Consider the following 19,627-nt stretch of genomic DNA (forward strand, 5'->3'; position numbering starts at 1 on the left):
CCAATTTCTTCTGCCAATCTTGTGCCATTGTAAGCCATAAATTAACTGGGTTCTTGCAGGTACAAAAATTCCATTGGGTCCAGAAAGTCTTTGGCCCATTGCACTTTTTGCTATGTTGTGGCCTTGTAAAAATTCAAAAAAAGTTCACGTTTTCCCCCATCATTCTGCATTCAATACTCCATAATGACAATGTGCAGACAGAATGTTAGAAATTTTTAAAAATATAATTTATTTATTTTTAATTCTAACAAACATTTTGCATTGACATAAGTATTCAGACCCTTTGGTATGACACTTGAATTTTGGTCTGGCGGACTTCCCATTTCTCTTGATCATCTTCAAGATGTTTTTACACCTTGATTGGAGTCCATCTGTAGTAAATTTAGTTGTTTGGACATAATTTTAAAAGACACACCACTGTATATAGAAGGTCTCACTGCTCATAATGCATATCAGAGCTAAACCAAGCTATGAGGAGGAAAGAACTGCCTGTAGAGCTCATAGACAGGATTGTGTGGAAGCACATATATGGAGAAGGCTACACAAATATTTATGCTGCACTGAAAGTCCCAAGACCACACTGGCCTCCATATTTCTTAAATGGAAGAAGTTTGGGACAACCAGGACTCTTCCTGGAGCTGGCCAACCCACCAAACAAAGTAATCAGGGGAGAAGTGCCTTGGTAAAAGAGGTCACCAAGATCCCAATGGTCAGTCTGGCTGAGCTCCAAAGATCCTATGCACAGATTTTGCTGGGGCCCCTGAGGTACTAGCAACACCTTAGGCTAGTCAACTTGATATAATAAAGAGTAATTTTGTTTAGAAGATTACTGGCATTTGAATTCACAATGTGGGTTCATCTGTTAACTGCCCAGGATAGATCAGGGCATATTTTTTGGGATGGATAAGTGTGTATAAATATGCATGCCTCTTCAGATCCAATCCATTTAAGCCGGAAGAAGTACCCTGCGTTGGTACGAAAGCTCGCTATTATTACATCATGTGTTTTTGTTAGCCATTAAAAGGTATCATATCTACAAGATTACGTCGTTTCTCTTGCTGAGAACAATCACATTTTGGGATGGAGTAATGAAAAAGAAACTAAAACAACAATTCTGCCATGATTGCATGGATTTCGGTAAAACGGCATTAAACTTGCAGTATACATGACATGTCAACTTTAGTCTGCAGGTCAGTATGATTATCGTAATACCAGACATAAATTGTTTATATTGATGATTTATTACTTTTACACAATAAAACACAGGGGTGTACATAGAAATCATGGAACCCCAAAGCAAAATTTAGAATTGGGCACCCCCCACTAAGAAAAAAAAGTTATGTTAGCGCCAGCATATTTATAACGTGATGGATTTAGACACAGCGGCTCAGCTCTAGGATACCTCTAAATAATGCAGTTGGTATATAATACTCAGATACAGAGGCGTAACTTGAAGCTCCTGGGCCCCAATGCAAAACCTGTAACAGGGCCCCCAACTATAATGCTTTATTCATAGTACTGGGCTCCCTATATGGAGAAGTGAGGCCTTATGAGCCTCCTAAGGCTCCTAGGCCCAGGTGCAACCACATCTCCTATACTTACGCCAGTGCTCAGATACCATTTCTACTGTGATAGTGATTACAGTACAGTTATCTCCAATGATCACAGGTGGCATTTTCTCTGTTGAGTGAAGATCCGTTGTTGTTCTTTATCGGATCCTAGATGACCATGAAGCTTTTCTCCAGCTATGACTTATCTCTGTGTACTCTTAACATCCTGCCACTCCCCCTAATGAACCTTTCCGTAACCCCCCTATAGTACTATTGTCCCCTCTGTGGCCCTCCAATACTGTGCCCCCCCCCCAAAGCACTAGTGTTCCCTCTGTGGCCCCTCAAAGCACTGGTGTACCCTGTCTTCTTTCCATGAATGTTTAATAGCATAAGCTTCATTTACATTGTAGTAGAGAGAAGGAAAGGAGCCAGCTGCACTGAGAGAGCAGTGTGAACGTAAGTGACACTTGTGTTGCTTCAGTGAAAGGGGGTAGGTTCGTTGATAGGGGAAGGGGACCTTAGTCCTGAGCCCCCTATCCCACGGGCCTCATGACACTCACATGGCGTGCCTAACATTGGTAGTACATCACTGATAAAACACTTTTTTAAAAAGAAAAAACGCTTTTCTCACCACATTCTCAGAGGCATAAGGTAAATAAGACTTCTTGATCACATTTTATTCTATTTTTGGGATATGGAATGAACAAAAAAACTGCAGTTCTGGAATTATTTTGCTGTTACAACATGTCCTATATTCTGAAAAGAACATGCTTTGTTCCCTAGAAGAATTCTCACATTTCAATATTTGATTTTCTTTACAACAGTTTCCATATATAGAACATCAAAGTGACATCTCCCCTGTGTGACTTCTCTGATGATCCCCAAGTTTGGCTTTAGTAAGAAAACTTTTCCCACATTGTGAACAAGAATGCGGTTTCTCCCCTATGTGACTTTTCTCATGTATAACAAGATTTGATTTACTTGTAAAACATTTCCCACATTGTGAACAAGAATGCGGCTTCTCTCCCGTGTGACTTCTTTGATGATCCCTAAGTTTGGCTTTAGTAATAAAACATTTGCCACATACTGAACATGAAAATGGCTTTTCCCCTGTATGACTTCTCTCATGTATAACAAGATTTGATTTATTTACAAAACATTTGCCACACAGTGAACATGCAAATGGCTTCTCCCCTGTGTGACTTCTCTCATGTATAGCAAGATTTGATTTATTTGTGAAACATTTCTCACATTGTGAACATGAATATGGCTTCTCTCCTGTGTGACTTCTTTCATGCGTAACAAGATTTGATTTATTTGTAAAACATTTCCCACATTCTGAACATGAATATGGCTTCTCTCCTGTGTGGATTCTGCCATGTGTAACTAGACTTGATTTTTCTGTAAAGCACTTCCCACATAATGAACAAGAATACGGCTTCTCCCCTGTGTGAATTCTCTCATGTGGAATAAGATGTGATTTTTGTGTAAAACTTTTCCCACATACTGAACATGAAAACAGTTTTTCTCCTGTGTGAATTCTCTGATGTTTAACGAGATCCGATTTCAGCATAAAACTTTTCCCACATTCCAAACATGAATACGGCTTCTCTCCTGTGTGACTTCTTCTATGTATAACAAGATTTGACTTTTCTGTAAAACATTTTCCACATAGGGAACACGAAAATGGCTTTTCTCCTGTATGAATCCTCTCATGTGTAGCAACATTTGACTTTTTTGTAAAGCATTTCCCACATACTGAACATGAATACTTCTTCACTGCGTGAACTCTCTCATGTGTGACAAGATTTGCTTTATTTATAAAATATTTGCCACATACCGAACATGAAAATGGCTTCTCTCCTATGTGACTTTTCTCATGCGTGTCAAGACTTGACTTGTCTGTAAAGCACTTCCCACAGACTGAACATGAAATTGGCTTCTCTTCCTTGTGCCTCTTCTCATGTATAACAAGATTTGATTTTTTCGTAAAAAGCTTCCCACATACTGAACATGAATACGGCTTCACTCCTGTGTGAATTCTATCATGCGTTACAAGATTCGATTTTTTGGTAAAACATTTCCCACATACTGAACATGAATACGGCTTCTCTCCTGTATGAATTATCTCATGCTTAACAAGATCTGATTTCTGCATAAAACTTTTCCCACATTCAGAACACCTAAATGGTTTCTCCCCTGTATGAAGTCCCTGATGCTGCTTCAGTTTGGCATTTGTGATAAAACATTTTCCGCATTCTAAACATGAAAAAGGCCTCTCTCCTGTGTGTATTCTCTTATGTGTAACAAGATTCGATTTTTGAATAAAACATTTCCCACATTCAGAACATGTAAATCGTTTCTCCCCTGTGTGAATTCTCTGATGATCCTTGAGTTTGCCATTTGTGATAAAACATTTCCCACATTCTGAACATGGAAAAGGCTTCTCTCCTGTGTGAATTCTCTGATGTTTAACAAGATCTGATTTCAGCATAAAATGTTTCCCACATTCTGAACATGAATATGGCTTCTCTCCTGTGTGAGTTTTTCTGTGTGTAAAAAGACCTGAGCTTTTTGTAAACTGTTTTCCACATTCGTCACATTTAAACTTTTTACCCCCTTTCTGACCTGTACTTGTGGAAACAATCTGTAATTGGTCAGGAGAAGGATTCTCAAGACTAGGAGGATTATATGATAGATCTGTAGAATGATGTCCTGGAGGTAAATTAGGGGGAAGGAGGTTTTCTGAAGAGTGTTGCATGATGTTTTCATCGTCTACTTTATAATTCAGCAATAACAGAAAGTTTCCTTCAGAGTTTTTACTGGGATATTCTGTTAGGGATAAATTGGATTTTCAGGTCAAACAACAAAGCAGACACTTATAATATTCCTACGTAGCTGGAAACACACATGCAGTTTGAGGTACAGTTTTTGAGCAAAAGAAAAGTGGCTTCAGTAGGAAATCCTTATGTCCTTTCTTGATATTTTTAATTTTTTTAGAGACAACTTCTGGCTTAAAAACCGTACAAAAAACTGTCACAAAAACTGTATACGCAATTCCGTGTTTTGCTGCAGAAAATCTGTCAGGAATTTCTACAGGAAATCCACAGCAGCAAACCAACATCACTTTGGTGCTGACCTGCTAGTAGATTTGCTACTGCGAAAAAGTTTAAAAAAACACATTTACTCACCTTCTTCCCACTTACCTGCAGAGGCTTGCCTGCTCCCCTATCGGTCTTTTGGCCCCCAGCAACGACGTCTTGACCCATGTTACCACTGCAGCTTGTGATTGCTTACAGCGGTTAAATGTCTATACCACACATCATCACTGCAGACCAGGATGCAGAGCGAGGGAGCAGACAAGCCTCTGCAGGGGAATGAGGTGAAGGTGAGTAAATGGTGTTTGTATTATTATTTTACAGCCTTTTTTTAATGTAACATTGCTAATGTCTCTACCTGTGGAGTTTGTTGCAGATCCATGGCTAATTTACAGCAACATCTGCATCCATTTGGATTTGTTGCAGATTTTGTCTTTTCCATTGAACTCAATGGGGAAAATCTGCAACAAATCTGTGACCAATCAGCAGCATAAACTGACATGCTGTGCATTTAAATTTAACACCATAGGTCACTTTACTGCTGTTTTTTTTCACACTGGATGAGATTCACAGAAATGGGATCCATGCTCACTTTGTTGCTACCCCATTATGTTGTGCAAATTCAGGTGAAAAATCCACAGAAATTCTGCCATGCGTGAGCAAGCAGTTACAAGGATCTATATAACACGTATTGAGAGTCCTGGCCTAAACTCATTGACAACTTTTAGTAAATAAACCTACAATTGATAAAACTCAAAATTTTGAAATATCACAACCTTGTTTGGCAATCTAGTATGTCCTCTGCCGACACACTTGGCTCTTCGATAACAACTGGCCATTAGAGATGAGAGAGTATACTCGCTAAGGGCAATTGCTCGATCGAGCATTGCCCTTAGCGAGTACCTGCCCGCTCGGGAGCAAAGATTCGGTTGCCGGCGGCGGGCAGGGAGCTGCTGGGGGGAGCGGGGGGGGGGGGGGATGGAGGGGAGATCTCTCTCTCCCTCTCTCCCCCCCGCACCCCCCTGCTGACTGCTGCAACTCACCTGTCACCCGCGTCGGAAGCCGAACCTTTTCTCCCGAGCGGGGAGATACTCGCTAAGGACAATGCTCGATCGAGCAATTGTCTTTAGCGAGTATGCTCCCTCATCTCTACTGGCCATCACTTGAAGACAACCTAATGGTGATTTCGCATTACTTAAAACCGTTTCACAATCACTCTATCGTAGTTTCTGCTGATCAGTGCATGTAACTGCTGCAGCCAATCACTGGCTACAGAAGGTCACTGCCGTGGAGATTGATTGGCTGCAGCAGTCACATGTCTTTGGGAGCAACAACCAGGAAGTACAGAGTGGTTGGGAACCAATTTTAAGTCACAAGAAAGCCTTTTAAATCTGGTTATTGGCAATCTACTGATTTGCCACAGAGAATGTTCCATGAAACAAAGCACACATCTCAGCCTGAGTTCATGGTGCATGGCAGCCTATTAGCTACACAGTCACCATATCTCAATGTTATAGTGCATTTATAGGGTAGAGAGGGAGGTTCTCAATGGGAATTTGTAAGGCCAATTCATATACAGTAAGTGCATTAGAGGCGCAATTATGTGCCTGTTATATGGACAAATGTGCTGACACGACCATGGGTCTCCTTACCTAAACTCAGGGCATTATAGGAATCTATGATGTTCTGAGTTCAGGTCAGCAGACCTAAAGTTGGGCGAGAAACTCTTCCATATTATAGTGTTAACTTGCCTAAAAAAGGTTTCCAATGCCTTGTTGAATACATCCACTAAGAATTTAGGCTGTTCTAATGGGACAGAGGGTCATATTACCCCACCCACAGCTCCGCTCCTTACCCCCTCAAGTCTAATCAACCTGTCCTTGTTAAGATGACTTTCTCAGACTACAGATAGCCACCATTTTGTTCATTTCCTAAACTACCCTTTTAATCCCTTAAGGACCAGGCTGTTTTCTGCCTTTTTTAAATATCGTTTTCACTGACTTTTTTTCCGTTTTTTAGTTTTATTGGGGGTAAACAGCTGAAAACATTATTTTTTTTTTACATTTATAGTTATTACTTTTAAATTAGTATAGTTACGCTAAAATAAAGTATGGGAATGGGTTCCTCATTTTGTTTTGGACGTTTTGATATATAAAATGTATGGCTTTGGATTACAGGGTGCATACAGTGATGATTTTGGTTGGCAATGGATTTTGGTTATTTTCTTTCTTATGTATATATTTTTATTTTATTCTGTAATTTTGTTTTACTTATTTATGTGAGTATTTTTCTACTATCTATGTCCCCCGTGACATCATATAAGACCTCTGGGGGACATTCACGTGGTCTTTTTTTTTTTATTTGACATTTTTCCACTCTAGCTGAGGCATCCATAGGAGCCCCAGTTACAGGAAAAACATCCCCCTGTAGTGACAATAGTCACAGGCAGAGCTGATCAGGGTCTGCTAGGACCCTGTAGCCCTGCTGTACTAGGGGATCCCGGTGGTCATGTGAAGAAACGCTTCCACTTTGACTCTTTAGTACATAGCGCTGTGTACTAAGGAAAGGAGGAGGCAGAAGGGGTTAAAAACCACTTCTCCCTCCTCCGGGTTATCAGCTGTGTCTAACAGCTGACAGCCCAACCTGCTTCTGATTGATTGCAGAACAAGGGCTTTAATCCAGTGCTGTATTTTTACTATCAGTTGGGATTAAAGCCCAGGACCAAGCGCCGTAAATTTACAGTGCTTGATCCTTAATGAGTTTAAAGATTTAACTGAGCTTTCTCATATCCTGGCCATTAGTGCAGCTGTTCATCACAGCTGGTGTGCCCAAAAAAACTGATGCAAAGCCATGGCAGGATCTATAGAAAACCTTGGAGAGAGTTTCTATGTGCATGCACAACTCCTTCAGATCCCGCACTGTGCATAACACAATATCACTTTTACCAGAAGTGTTACTTTAATATAACTCTAAGGTGGAACCTCACCTTAAGAATCCTCTAAATTCACCTCCTACATATATAATTACATACCTCTGGTAGCATCTACTGGGATTTCCTTCTGCACTTCACTGACATACAGTTGATCACTGCTCATTCTCTCCTCTTCAGCTTTAAGCTCCACTTTAATATTAGTCAGACCTTCATCCTGATTTGACATCTGTAACAATTCAGTGCAATATAGCGGTTGGAAAAATCTGACAGATCAGCATAAGAAACCACCAAAAATCTATGACAACATTGATGACTGTAGGACCAAAAAAGGTCCAAACACCAATATATAGATTCGGTATATGGCTCATCGTCATCTACCTGATGATTCTCCAGAACATTGGGATTTTCCTCTGGACATTCTTGTGAATACAGAGTATTGGGACATCGCACTGATTCATTTCCTTCAATGAGTCCGTCTGTAGGAAACACACAGACATGGATTAGATTGTTTGCATGTGATGATCAGATGATGGGTGTAGTATCTGACTGACCCTCAAATCAAGTTTTCCTTTAACAACCAATAAAAGTCCCCCTCCTTACACTGCCGATGATCCTTTAAATCCATCAACTCTTCTGTTTCATCTATAACCTCAACCTTAACATCAATCAGATTTTCACCCTAAAAAGAAGAGTAAAAAAACTGTAGAATGAACTCGGGTGGATTTACTTTAAGGTCATAGTATGGTGAGACTCCAGTGCCTTCTACCTGAAGGTTCTCTGGGACATTGTGATTGTCCTCTGGGCAATCCTGGGAATACAGGAGACTAGGACATCTCTCTGCTGGATTTTTCCTACTGAGTCCATCTGTGGGAGACAAAAACATAGAATGCCTCAATATATTATCTAGTGAACATCTGACTATATATCAAGAACTTCAGTTCTTGGTTTATTTATGTGGGACCTAAATGTTGTGCTGCTCAGAAACTTTCTACTAGAACATAAAGCTAATGCAGTCAGCTCAACACTAAACTACCAGGAGCTGCTGCTGTCGTTCCATATAGAGACTCGACTTTCACTCTTTTTTTTCAGGACACGTCAATATCAACAGGTGGAAGAGACTCCAACATTCATGTGTCTGATTGGATTGTCTGGTGTACAACACATTTTTAAATGCCTTATTAGGGAATTCTGAATTTCAAAAAAAGAAAATATTGTGCAAGATCCCTTCACTTAAGCAAAAACCAGTAGTTTGAAGTTGTTCAGTGATATCTGGCACCAAGATGTTAGCAGCAGATCCTTTAGAGGAGTGTTCCGGAGACTGGGCAAAATTTTAAACCTTTTTTCAAAATTTCCACTTACTGCAATTACTCAAAATAGCGATCCTAATTGTATGACTGATGTTATGGTAGACATATGTGTTTGATGCACTGATTACTATGACTGTGCTGTTGCGTTTCCCCTGCATACATGGGCAATTCGTAAAACTCACCTGAAAATGGGACTTTTTTATTGTAGATTTTGAATTTGTCTAGTTTAAAGATATTTAGTGCAGAACTTAGTCATATTAAGTGAATTTTTAACCCTTTAGAGGCATAATTTTAGCCTTAAAGGGGTTGTCCCGAGCCAAAACCACAAAATTTTAAATCTGCACATTCCCCCAGTCACCCCTCGGCATAAAGCAGTCCTTTAAACCGTTTAAAAACCGCTTCCTACTTACTGTTGAGATGAAATAATAACTTATAAAGTTCAGCAGCTAAGATGGCGCCTGTGTTGTCCCGTCCCATGGTGCATCGTGCTTCCAGGAGGCCTTCATGCGCTCCAGCAGCAGCGGCGTTCTGGCTCCGCCCCCTTGTACGCGTCATCGCGAAGCTCCGCCACATCACATGTGCCGATTCCAGCCAATCAGGAGGCTGGAATCGGCACATGTGACGGGGGCGGAGCTACGCGATGATGCGTACAAGGGGGCGGAGCCAGGATGCTGGCTCGTGCCGGAGCGAAGAGATGGCAAAAGACCCTTCTGCGCAAGCGCGTCTAATCAGGAGATTAGACGCTGAAATTAGACGGCACCATGGAGACGGGGACGCTAGCAACGGAACAGGTAAGTGAATAACTTGTGTATGGCTCATATTTAATGCACGATGTATATTACAAAGTGCATTAATATGGCCATACAGAAGTATATAACCCCACTTGCTTTCACGGGACATTAAGGGCAACATACTTGCCTGAAACATGTAGACAGCACATGCTCTCTGTTCCTCTCGGTCTGTCTGGATTTTTCAATAAAGAGAAAGAGTTTTTCTCCTACGCTAGACCTATTCCCTTTTCCTGTACAAATGGCGGGAAGAACTATTAGGAAGCCCCTATCTTGGACACTCACTGTGAAGGTCAGGTTCTGTTCACATCATACTTGCAGGTATACATCCTGACAGAAGGCTTTGACAAATGCCACTGTATCAAAATACTAACGACCACCTGTCCGTGAGTGACTGTGTGAGTTACACATGATGATGTCACTGTCATGTGATAAGTCATGTTGCTATAAATACAGCAGTACTTAGTCTGGAAGTTTTTAGCTTGTTATGAGACAGCTGGACACCTGTGTGGAGACTCCAATAAATGATACCTCACAAATGTCCAAATACATAGCTGGCAGTGCATATTGAGCAACAACATTAAAGCATAGTCCTTCACGACCATCTTCACATCTCCTAAACACGATATCATGTCATCTCAAGTGCTAATGCCGCCAACACCAGTCCAGCTTCCATCTAATCATGAACTGTTGTCCAGTGTTGAAACAAACCGTCCTTGTCGTGCAAACATGTCACCACAGAGGGTTCAACACCGCCGTATAGCTAATGCAGCTTACATGACAATATTTTGACAATTTCAATCCCTTTCACTATATTATATTAGTAAGTGGTTCATTGCGCCACCAGAAACATTGGTGGCACAATGCAAATCAAAATACTAACGACCACCTGTCTATGAGTCACTGAGTAATGAGTGACTGTGTGCATTACATGTGATGATGTCCAGTCAACTGTGTGGGAAGAGTCCGGAGTCACATGACCAGGGGGTGATCAGTGTGTGCAGGACTCTGCTGTGCTGGTTGTGATCCTGTGTAGTAGAGACTTGCATGTAGCAGAGCTGTGTGTGACGTGCTAGTAGCAGAGCTGTGTGTGATGTGCTAGTAGCAAAGCTGTGTCTTGTTGTGCTAGTAGCAGAGCTGTGTGTGACGTGCATGTATCAGAGCTGTGTGTGCGTGATCTGCATGTAGCAGAGCTGTGTGTGTGATGTGCATGTAGCAGAGCTATGTGTGTGTGACGTTCATGTAACAGGACTATGTGTGTGACGTTCATATACCAGAGCTGTGTATGTAATGTGCATGTAGCACAGCTGTGTGTGACATGCATGTACCAGAGCTGTGTGTGTGACGTGCATGTAGCAGAGCTAGACTAGTAGTCATTATGTTTGCCAATGTAACAACAAGGTTATGTTGAGGGGAAAAAAACGAATATGGCCTGGCAAAATCCTTTTGCGAGATGTCATTGCAGAGAATAGCTTAGTCTACTACACTATCTAGTTGGATGGAAGCCCTATGCATGAATTTGACATGTACAGTGATGTAAAAAGAGCCTAAAATTTGGGAGCTCCTATATTACACATCACTGCACAAGGATGCTAGTATTGAGGTTTCAACATACCTGCCAGTGCCAGCCTTTGCCCACAGTAATGGACAAAGGGCCAAAAAAAATTATAATTTTATTATATATAATGTCTCCTCTTACCTCGTGATGTGAGAGACTGGTAGTTTTCCATCATGACGTCCTTGTACAAATCTTTGTGTCCTATTAAATATTCCCATTCCTCCATGGAGAGATAGACAGTGACATCCTGACACCTTATAGGAACCTGACAACACAATATTCAGTCATCACCCATACCCCTCCAGTGCTGCTAACATGTAATGCCCCAGCATTCCCCGCAGTGTCACCTCTCCTGTCAGCAGCTCAATGATCTTGTTGGTGAGTTCCAGGATCTTGTGTTCATGTATCAGTAAGTAAAGTGAAGGCTCAGCGACGGGGCTCTGGCTCCTGCTCCATCCTCCTGACTCATGGAGGTGAATGATGGGAGTCACACAGTCACCAGATGTCTTTTTCACTAATATGTAATCCTGTGTTTGGAGAAAGACACTTAAAGGGTTTATGTTACTTTGTACTATCGGTGACCTATCAATGAATTCAATGGGTAGTGCGCCTACAATACTAACCCAAGCTGCTGCACTTTGGTCAGCACTAGAGATGAGCGAGCGTACTCGGAAAAGCACTACTCGCTCGAGTAATTTGCTTTATCCGAGTATCGCTGTGCTCGGGTCTGAAGATTCGGGTGCCGGCACGGAGCGGGGAGCTGCAGCGGAGAGCGGGGAGGAACGGAGGTAAGATCTTTCTCTCCCTCTCTCCCGCCCGCTCTCCCCTGCTCCCCGCTGCGACTCACCTGTCAGCCGCAGCGGCACCCGAATCTTCAGATCCGAGCACAGCGATACTCGGATAAAGCACATTACTCGAGCGAGTAGTGCTTTTCCGAGTACGCTCGCTCATCTCTAGTCAGCACCTTCTGCGCCATCTGAAGTGACAGCAGCGTTGGGAATCAGCTGATCAGCGGGGATCTTGAGAAACGGTTCCCCGATGATCTGCTATTGATGACCTATCCTGAAGAGAGGTCAGAAATAGTACAAAGTGACAAAACCCCTTTGACTTCAAGACACAAATATTTGGGGCCTTCAGTACATGTCAAATTTCTTTTTGCATCACTGCGTCCTGAGAGTGATAACTTTTTGACTTTTCCATTGTTCACAGCCATATGAGGGCTCGCTTTGCGCGCCATTTTATGTTACTCTATATATATGTGTGTTATAACTAACACCCAGGTGTGCATCTATGCTAGCATGGAGGGGGGATACATGAAAACTGGGGGTGTTCTTAAAGGCATTTACTATATTGGATAAACAATGCATTAATTGTATAGTATTGGTTATTACCGTTACAGCAATATTAAGTATATAACCTTTTTATATAATAAAGCATCATAGAATGGGAAAAAGGGGTTTTTTTGTGTTAATTTTTTTAATAAGTTTTAACATTAATTTTAACTATTTTGTACATCTTTTTAAACAGTATTAGGCTGGGTTCACACAGGGCGGATTTGCTGCGTTTTTTCCCGCGGTTTGCTGTTGCATATCCGCACTGCGGCAAAACCGCTGCGTTTGCAGTGCAATGTAGCACAAATGAGATTTGGAAAAAAGCTGTTCTCACAGGACGGATTTTTTCCGCACAGCCGCAGTGCGGAAATGCAACTGCGGCGCGGTTTTTAAAGAAGCAGCATGTCCATTCTTCTGTTTTTTCCGCAGCGCTTTTTTGTCCATAGACCTCTATGAACGCAGCTAAATCCGCACCAAAATACGTTGCAAAATGTAAAAAAGCGCTGCGGAAAAAAACGCTTGTGGATGTTTCCACAAGAAAATCCGCAAGCTAAAATTAACCTTTGAAGCGGTTTTGCCGCAGAAGCAGTTCTTCTGCGGCAAAACCACAACGGAAAAACCGCGTCAAAACTGCAGCAAATCCGCCCTGTGTGAACCCAGCCTTAGGGGGATATTTTTGTCCTACTGTAAACAAGGCAGAAAGGGGAAGATGCTATTCCCGACATTTTTCTTACGGCCCGATACAGGACAGAGATTTCTTCATATACAGACTATATGAGCACAAACGAGCTAGCGGTGACGTCACTTGCTCATTCTCTTGTTCAAAGTTACCCTCTAAGGATATCTTCACATGGAGCAATTATCTTTCAGATAGTCACTCAGACAAGTCGTTGAATCTTACAACAGTTGTTTGAAACCTTTTACAAAGAGCACTTTCTGTTCATTGGTTGTTCATTGAGATATCGTTTGTAGGGGGATCTCTATGCAGATTAGTTTTCAAGTCGTTCAAATACGAACAACTTCGACTTTATACCAGGCGACTTGTAATCAACCAGAGACTATTTTTTAAGTCAGCTGACCTAATGACTAGCAGATGAATTGTCACCCGGTTGGTGGCCTTGCTTACATAGAACGGCTGTTGTTTGAATTCACTCTATCAACAGATTATTTAGACAACAGTTATCAAAAGGCACCCCAATTCTCATATCCCTGGTGGGCTGTTCTCTCCTTGTTACAATAGGCCTTTTTGCCAGCCTCACTGCTCCTACAATATAACTATGGGTGCACTGATTACCATGCTACATGACCTGCCATATTGGTGGCTGATGTTCATGTTTTCTGCTGTTCTGTTCTTTTCCTTCACTTGGAAGGTCTGCAAGGAGACTGGATTCTTCCTACTACTTCTTATTATGGATTTCCCTTCCCTTGTTAAATAATACAGCAAAGTTCACAGAAATATAGAAAGTGTACCTCTCCACTCAACAGGTAGATGATCTCCAAAGTGAAATTTAGTATTTTTTTTGTGATCTCATTTCTGTCTTTGTCCATCTTTGGTGGGTCATTGAGGAGAAGGATGGTTTGGGATGAGAACATGAGAAAACAGGATAAACTGGAGGGTTCTCGCACTGCAGGCACCTTTATGAATAAAAGGTGAAGATATTAATCATAAGTACATAAACTCACTTATTGCACACTGAGAGAAACAATTTATCAGAGCCTTCACCACATGAATTAAAAAGATATTCTCAACATAGACATTTATGGCCGATGCATAATATATGTTATAAATGTTGGCTAGGTCCTGCACCTGTGTGGATAATAGGGGTCGCCGATTTTGGTAACTCCTATAGAAGCAAAAGGCAAGAACTGCGCATGTGTGTCATCTCCCCAGTTGTTCTCCACCTGGATATGGCGACCAGCTCACGTGGGTAGTTGGGGTTCCCATGTTCCCCAAAAAAGTGCAGGTTCCTGAGTTGGGATCCTCATGTATCAAGCATTTGTGGCAAAAGTGTGAATATGTCATAAATGTCTGTGTTGGGAATAGCCTTTTAAGTTAACACTGTGGTGAATCAGTTAAAGGAACTAAACTATTGAAGACCTATCCACAGGATCAGTCATCAATAGTTGATTGGCAGAGTCCACCACTTAAGATCCCCACCAATCAATTAATTGAAGAGGCTGCAACCCTTGGGTGAGTGCCATAGTCTACTCCTAGGCCTGTGACATCACGTTCATCAGTCACGTGGCCTGAGAGCAGCTCAGTGCCATTCAAGTGAATGGGACTGACCTTCAATACCAGGCACAGTCTCAATACGTACATGTTGCTGTACATGATATAGACTAAAGTGGCTGCCCCACTCATCTGAGCACTGCTGTCACATCAACCAACTGATCTGCAGGGATTCTGAACGGTAGACTTAGGCCAATCAACAACTGATGACGTATCCTGGTCATTAATAATTTAGTCCCGGTAAACCTGTCTAAGAATTTCTACCTTAGAACAGTATAATGAAGACATTTCCACAGACAGGGTTCACTACACACAAGTAGCCTCTGAGAGACTTTTGATAGACCAAGGAAATCACTTTTAGGCCGGGCTCACACAAATGGGTTTGATTCAACTTGGTGATATCCGCAGCGGAAGACCTGCGTATGGTCGCATATGTGTGCGGTTTTCTGGGTGGATGTACATTTAAGGACAGAAAGTTGCCCAACCCCCCTGGAAACACCCTTCTATCGCTCAGGTGACCGCCCAGGCGACATTCTCTTGTGCTGTCGTGGTGAGAGCTGTTCTGAGAACCATGCCTTCAGAACGGGATACTGCTGTCTTGGCTGGTTTTATACTACTTTTTTTTAAAGTAATATAAACCACTTAAAAAAACTAGGATTAATCTTACCATTAGTCCCTTTTCCATGAGTCCATCATAACAGCACACATGGAGGTTGCCCTCTGGGACACATTGGGGCAATAAAGAGTACCCTGGTCTGGCTGGTTTAATTTTTTTGTAGGGCTCGGGAGATCGGAGGAGAGGGGAAAAAGCATATGCCAAGTCCATGCCCTATTCTTGGGAGAGAGCATCCAGTACCAGGGGATTGTCTGCTGGGTTTAGGGAAAAGAACCTGTGGCACTTTGAGTTCCTCCTTGAGGCAAAGAGGCCTATTTAGGGCTGACCCCACCGAGACGTTAACTGATTGAAAACTTCCAAATTCAGAGATCATTCCCCTGAGTCCAGTTTTTGCTGGCTCAGAAAGTCTGCTATGATGTTCTGGGAGCCTTTTAGATGAATGGTCTATAAGGACTTTATTTTGCCTTCTGCCCAGAAGAATACTTTTCGTGACAGATGTTGGAGATTTGGATGTCTGGTGCTGCCCTGATGGCAAATAAAAAGCACTGCTGTAATATTATCGGAAAATATTTTATCATGTTTCCCACATATTATCTCTTCTGTTTGCCTCAGCATCTCCCATACTGCTCTAAGTTCTCTAGTGTTTGAGAATTGAGAGCGGACTTGGGAAGGCCAGAAACCCTGAAGTTTCCTATTTGCCACCTGTTCCCCCCAACCGGACAGGCTTACATTGGGGGTTACCGAAATGAATGGGGATAAGGACCATTAAACCCCTCTTTTAAGGTTTTGGGGTAACAGCCACTGTTCTAGAGATCTTTTCAATTGGGTGGACAATTTAAGTTTCTTGTATAAAGATGATTGTCTCCTATCCCATGCCCACAGGATTTTCTGCTGGAGGCGCCTAGAATGCAATTGTGCCTAAGGGACGATCTGTAGACAAGCGGTCATCTGGCTTAGTACCCTCATGGCCTTTCTTCTTGAGACAGAGTCCTTCTCCTTAAATCTTTTAATGGAAAGGATGATATCCCCCCGTTTTTATTAGAGCTAAAAAGGAGTAACCCTATGATGATTCAAGGAGTACCCCATGAAAATGTTTTGAGTGTCCGGGTCTAGGCTGGATTTCCGAAAGTTAATAAACCAACCTAGCTTGAATAGCAGTTTAACTGTCTGCCCCAGGTGACTCTCCATAGAGTCCGAGCTATCTGAAATAATTAGTAGGTCATCTAGAAAAGGAATGATGTTAATTCCTATTCTCCTGAGAAAGGCTATTGGCTCAATCATAACTTTGGAAAACTCTCAGAATTTGATTCTGTACTCCAGAGCTGTTATCTGCAGCACCCAGGGATTCCCAGTTCTCTGGTTCCATGTCCCCGAGAACTGAGAGAACATGCCTCCCAGGGGCTTTCTATTTTCATCTGGATTTCGGTTGTCTTGGGGTAAAGAGGGAGCTCTTAACCTTGCCTCTTTTTGGGTAGGACCATTTACCCGTTTTGCCCTTGACTTTCTGGTCATTAGGCTGATATGCCTGCTTATGAAACGAAGGATTCCTCTTGGGTAGGTAATCAGTTGGGAAACCTTTTTTCGTATATATCGCTTTCTCCAGAATCTTGTCTAGTTTGGGCCCCAATAAATACTCCCCCTGGAAGGGAATGGTGCATAGCTTATTTTTTGAGACTCTGTCACCTGCCCAGGCCTTAAGCCATAGGGCACGCCTTGCGGAATTTCCCAACGCTGTGTTTTTGGCTGAAAAGTGTACGGATTGTGTTGATGCATTTGCCAGGAATATGCTGGCCGTTTTAAGCAATGGCCCTTAATAATTTCCTCCCTGGAGGTCCTCTGCTTTAGATGGCTTTCTAGCTGGGAGAGCTACAGGTACATTGAGTGTGCCGCAGAGGTGGCCGCTATATTTGTACCTAGAAGACTGGATGTAGTCTCCCATGATGTTTTGAGGTCTGCCTTTTTATCCATTGGGTTTTTCAGCTGAGAATAATCCTTGAACGGCAAGGAGGTCTTTTTAATTACTTTGGCCAATTGTATATCAACTTTGGGCACTTCACTTCAGAGTTTAGTATCTTCTAGCGCAAACAAAAGCCTATCTTCAAACTCTTGGGAGATAGCCAGCCTTTTTTCTGTATTCTCCCATTTGTCTGTTACAAGGTGTTTTAGTTCATTCACTGGGAAGACTATTTGATGGTGTGACCTTAACCCCCTAAACATTTTGTCTTGAACCGAGCGCAGTTGTTGGACGCCTTGTACCTCCATAGTGTTTCGAACGTTTGATATTATGGGTGGGAAAAGAAACATTTTTTTATAATCTTCAACGATATGGGGGGCTGTTAATTCGGAAAGCACTCCCTCAGATAACTATCTTCGATAATTTGGATGTAGAGGACATATAACCCTGAGTACAGGCCCTAGTCTAAAGGGGCCCAGCGTGGGCTGAGAGACTGGTTCTGCTTTTAAGGCCTGAACCTCATCAGAGATTATCCATTAAGAAGTTTTGCTCTTCCTCCCTGACTATATTTGTTGTACAGTCAACACAAATTAATTTCTTTGCATTATTGTCTAATTTTTTGAAGCATAATGAATATTTCTTTATCCTTTTTTAATCAGGCATTGTCTTTGGAATTTCATTCTAACTCAAACAGGAGAAGCCATTATACCAAACATAGACAGCCTGTAAATGAGCTTTTTTGTCCAGGTGGACTACTCATGGTTTGTGGGATTCCCCTGTCACCTTCCAATTAATCCATAGCATTTTTGAGGTGAACTTTTGCGCCAAAATCCTGCAGGAGAGGCTTTTTGGGGTAGTGTAGCTGTCACCTTTTGAATTTGGCAGGGCTGACATTGCCAAAGCGTGCGTCTGACGTCATAGAGAGCCACGCGGTGCTGCATCATTACCGTGCACCCCTGCGCCAGATGTCGCGTCACTACTCAACATCGGACCCATACACAGGGATGCTGTGCATATGAGGATGAGCCTGACGATCTGGGGACCACCTCTGCTCACAGAGCAGGTGCAGGATCCTGCGCTTCATCGCTTAGGTAAGCGATCCTTCTGTCCTCCTCCATCAGTCCACGGAGGAGCTCCTCTGTATCCGTAGGGACAGGAAGAACACTGGAGAATGGTGGTAGGGGATGGCCTTTTGAACCCTTCTCTTCCTGTCCCAGCAGGGTCAGAAGACAACGTCCATGTGTGCTGTCAGGATAGCAGAATGGTAAACCTTACTTATTCTACTGGAGGAAGGGCCCAGAAGAATAAGTGGAGGTTGCAGACAGCAGTCTGGATGGTGTGTTGCTTCCAAGACTCTGTCCTGCATTGTCTGCCAAGAACTTCCTGCTTTCTTTATTCCATTTGTATCTGGTCTCCTAGCAACGTGCGTACGAATCCGCATCCATATGTAATGTAAATTGAGTATGAACGCATCTATAGAGATCAATGGAGCCCATACATTCAGAATCCGCAATTCCTACCTGCAAGTGTGAGCGAACTGGTGAAAGTCAATGCATTTCATTGCCTGAGTATCACACGTGCAGATGGCGATTGCGGAATCAACAATTCAAATTCATTCATGTGAGGCCTTAGGTGGCAAGACCGTTCATCTAATCATGCCACAACTCTCATCGTGTACATATCTGCCTGAGATGGAACTGCATGCTGAGTTTTGCAGCATAATGATATCTTCTTCTATGTGCTGGATTGTTTTTGGCAATGAGTGTGTATGAACACATACAAGCTTACCTGAAGGCTGCAGTCACACAGCGAGATGCAGCAGAGGGCAGCCGCGCCTGTAGCCTCCTACAGTGTAACATATATTGTATACACAGAGCAGGAGATCTCACACCAAATGCTGGACTGTACAGGCTCTGTGACGTGAGGTCACATGACCAGTCAGGGAGAGGCTTATAGCTAATGCAATTCTACGCAGGGCAGAGGGGAGGAGGAGGAGGAGGCTGGGAGCTACTAGTGTTGTGAGGGAGCAGAGGAGGAGGCTGGTTGAGAGGAGACGGCTGTCTGTGGAAAAAGTGCTCTACACGAGGGGAATGTTGTGTGAGGGGCTGTGCGAGTCCTTCTATAGCTGCGCCGCACTTCTTATTTTAGTTGTTTTTCTTAAAGGTTCGTTCACACAAGCGTATTTGCGCCAAGTGTTACGTGTGCAATGCGCAGTAAATAGAACCGACTGATTTCAATGGGTTCGTTCCTATGAGCGTATGAC

General features: G+C 42.6%; 1 protein-coding gene across 2 annotated transcripts; it reads right to left on the reverse strand.

The window, feature by feature from the left end:
* Nucleotides 1-1,872: 1,872 nt before the first annotated feature.
* LOC136586843 (zinc finger protein 271-like) lies at nt 1,873-19,277 on the reverse strand. 2 transcript variants are annotated; one of them, XM_066585097.1, is made up of 9 exons: nt 19,153-19,277; nt 14,035-14,199; nt 11,581-11,760; nt 11,375-11,498; nt 8,347-8,444; nt 8,181-8,259; nt 7,959-8,056; nt 7,680-7,806; nt 1,873-4,382 (listed from the first exon to the last, which is right to left on the reverse strand). In XM_066585097.1, the coding sequence occupies exons 2-9, from the start codon at nt 14,155-14,157 to the stop codon at nt 2,392-2,394; spliced, it is 2,820 nt and encodes a 939-aa protein (XP_066441194.1). In that variant the 5' UTR covers nt 14,158-14,199; nt 19,153-19,277; the 3' UTR covers nt 1,873-2,391. The 2 variants fall into 2 exon arrangements, with proteins under 2 accessions (XP_066441194.1, XP_066441195.1); XM_066585098.1 differs by lacking the exons at nt 14,035-14,199; nt 19,153-19,277 and adding an exon at nt 11,857-11,876.
* Between the last annotated feature and the right edge of the window lie 350 nt (nt 19,278-19,627).

Source organism: Eleutherodactylus coqui, chromosome 12, assembly GCF_035609145.1.
Source record: "Eleutherodactylus coqui strain aEleCoq1 chromosome 12, aEleCoq1.hap1, whole genome shotgun sequence".
NCBI lineage: Eukaryota > Metazoa > Chordata > Amphibia > Anura > Eleutherodactylidae > Eleutherodactylus > Eleutherodactylus coqui.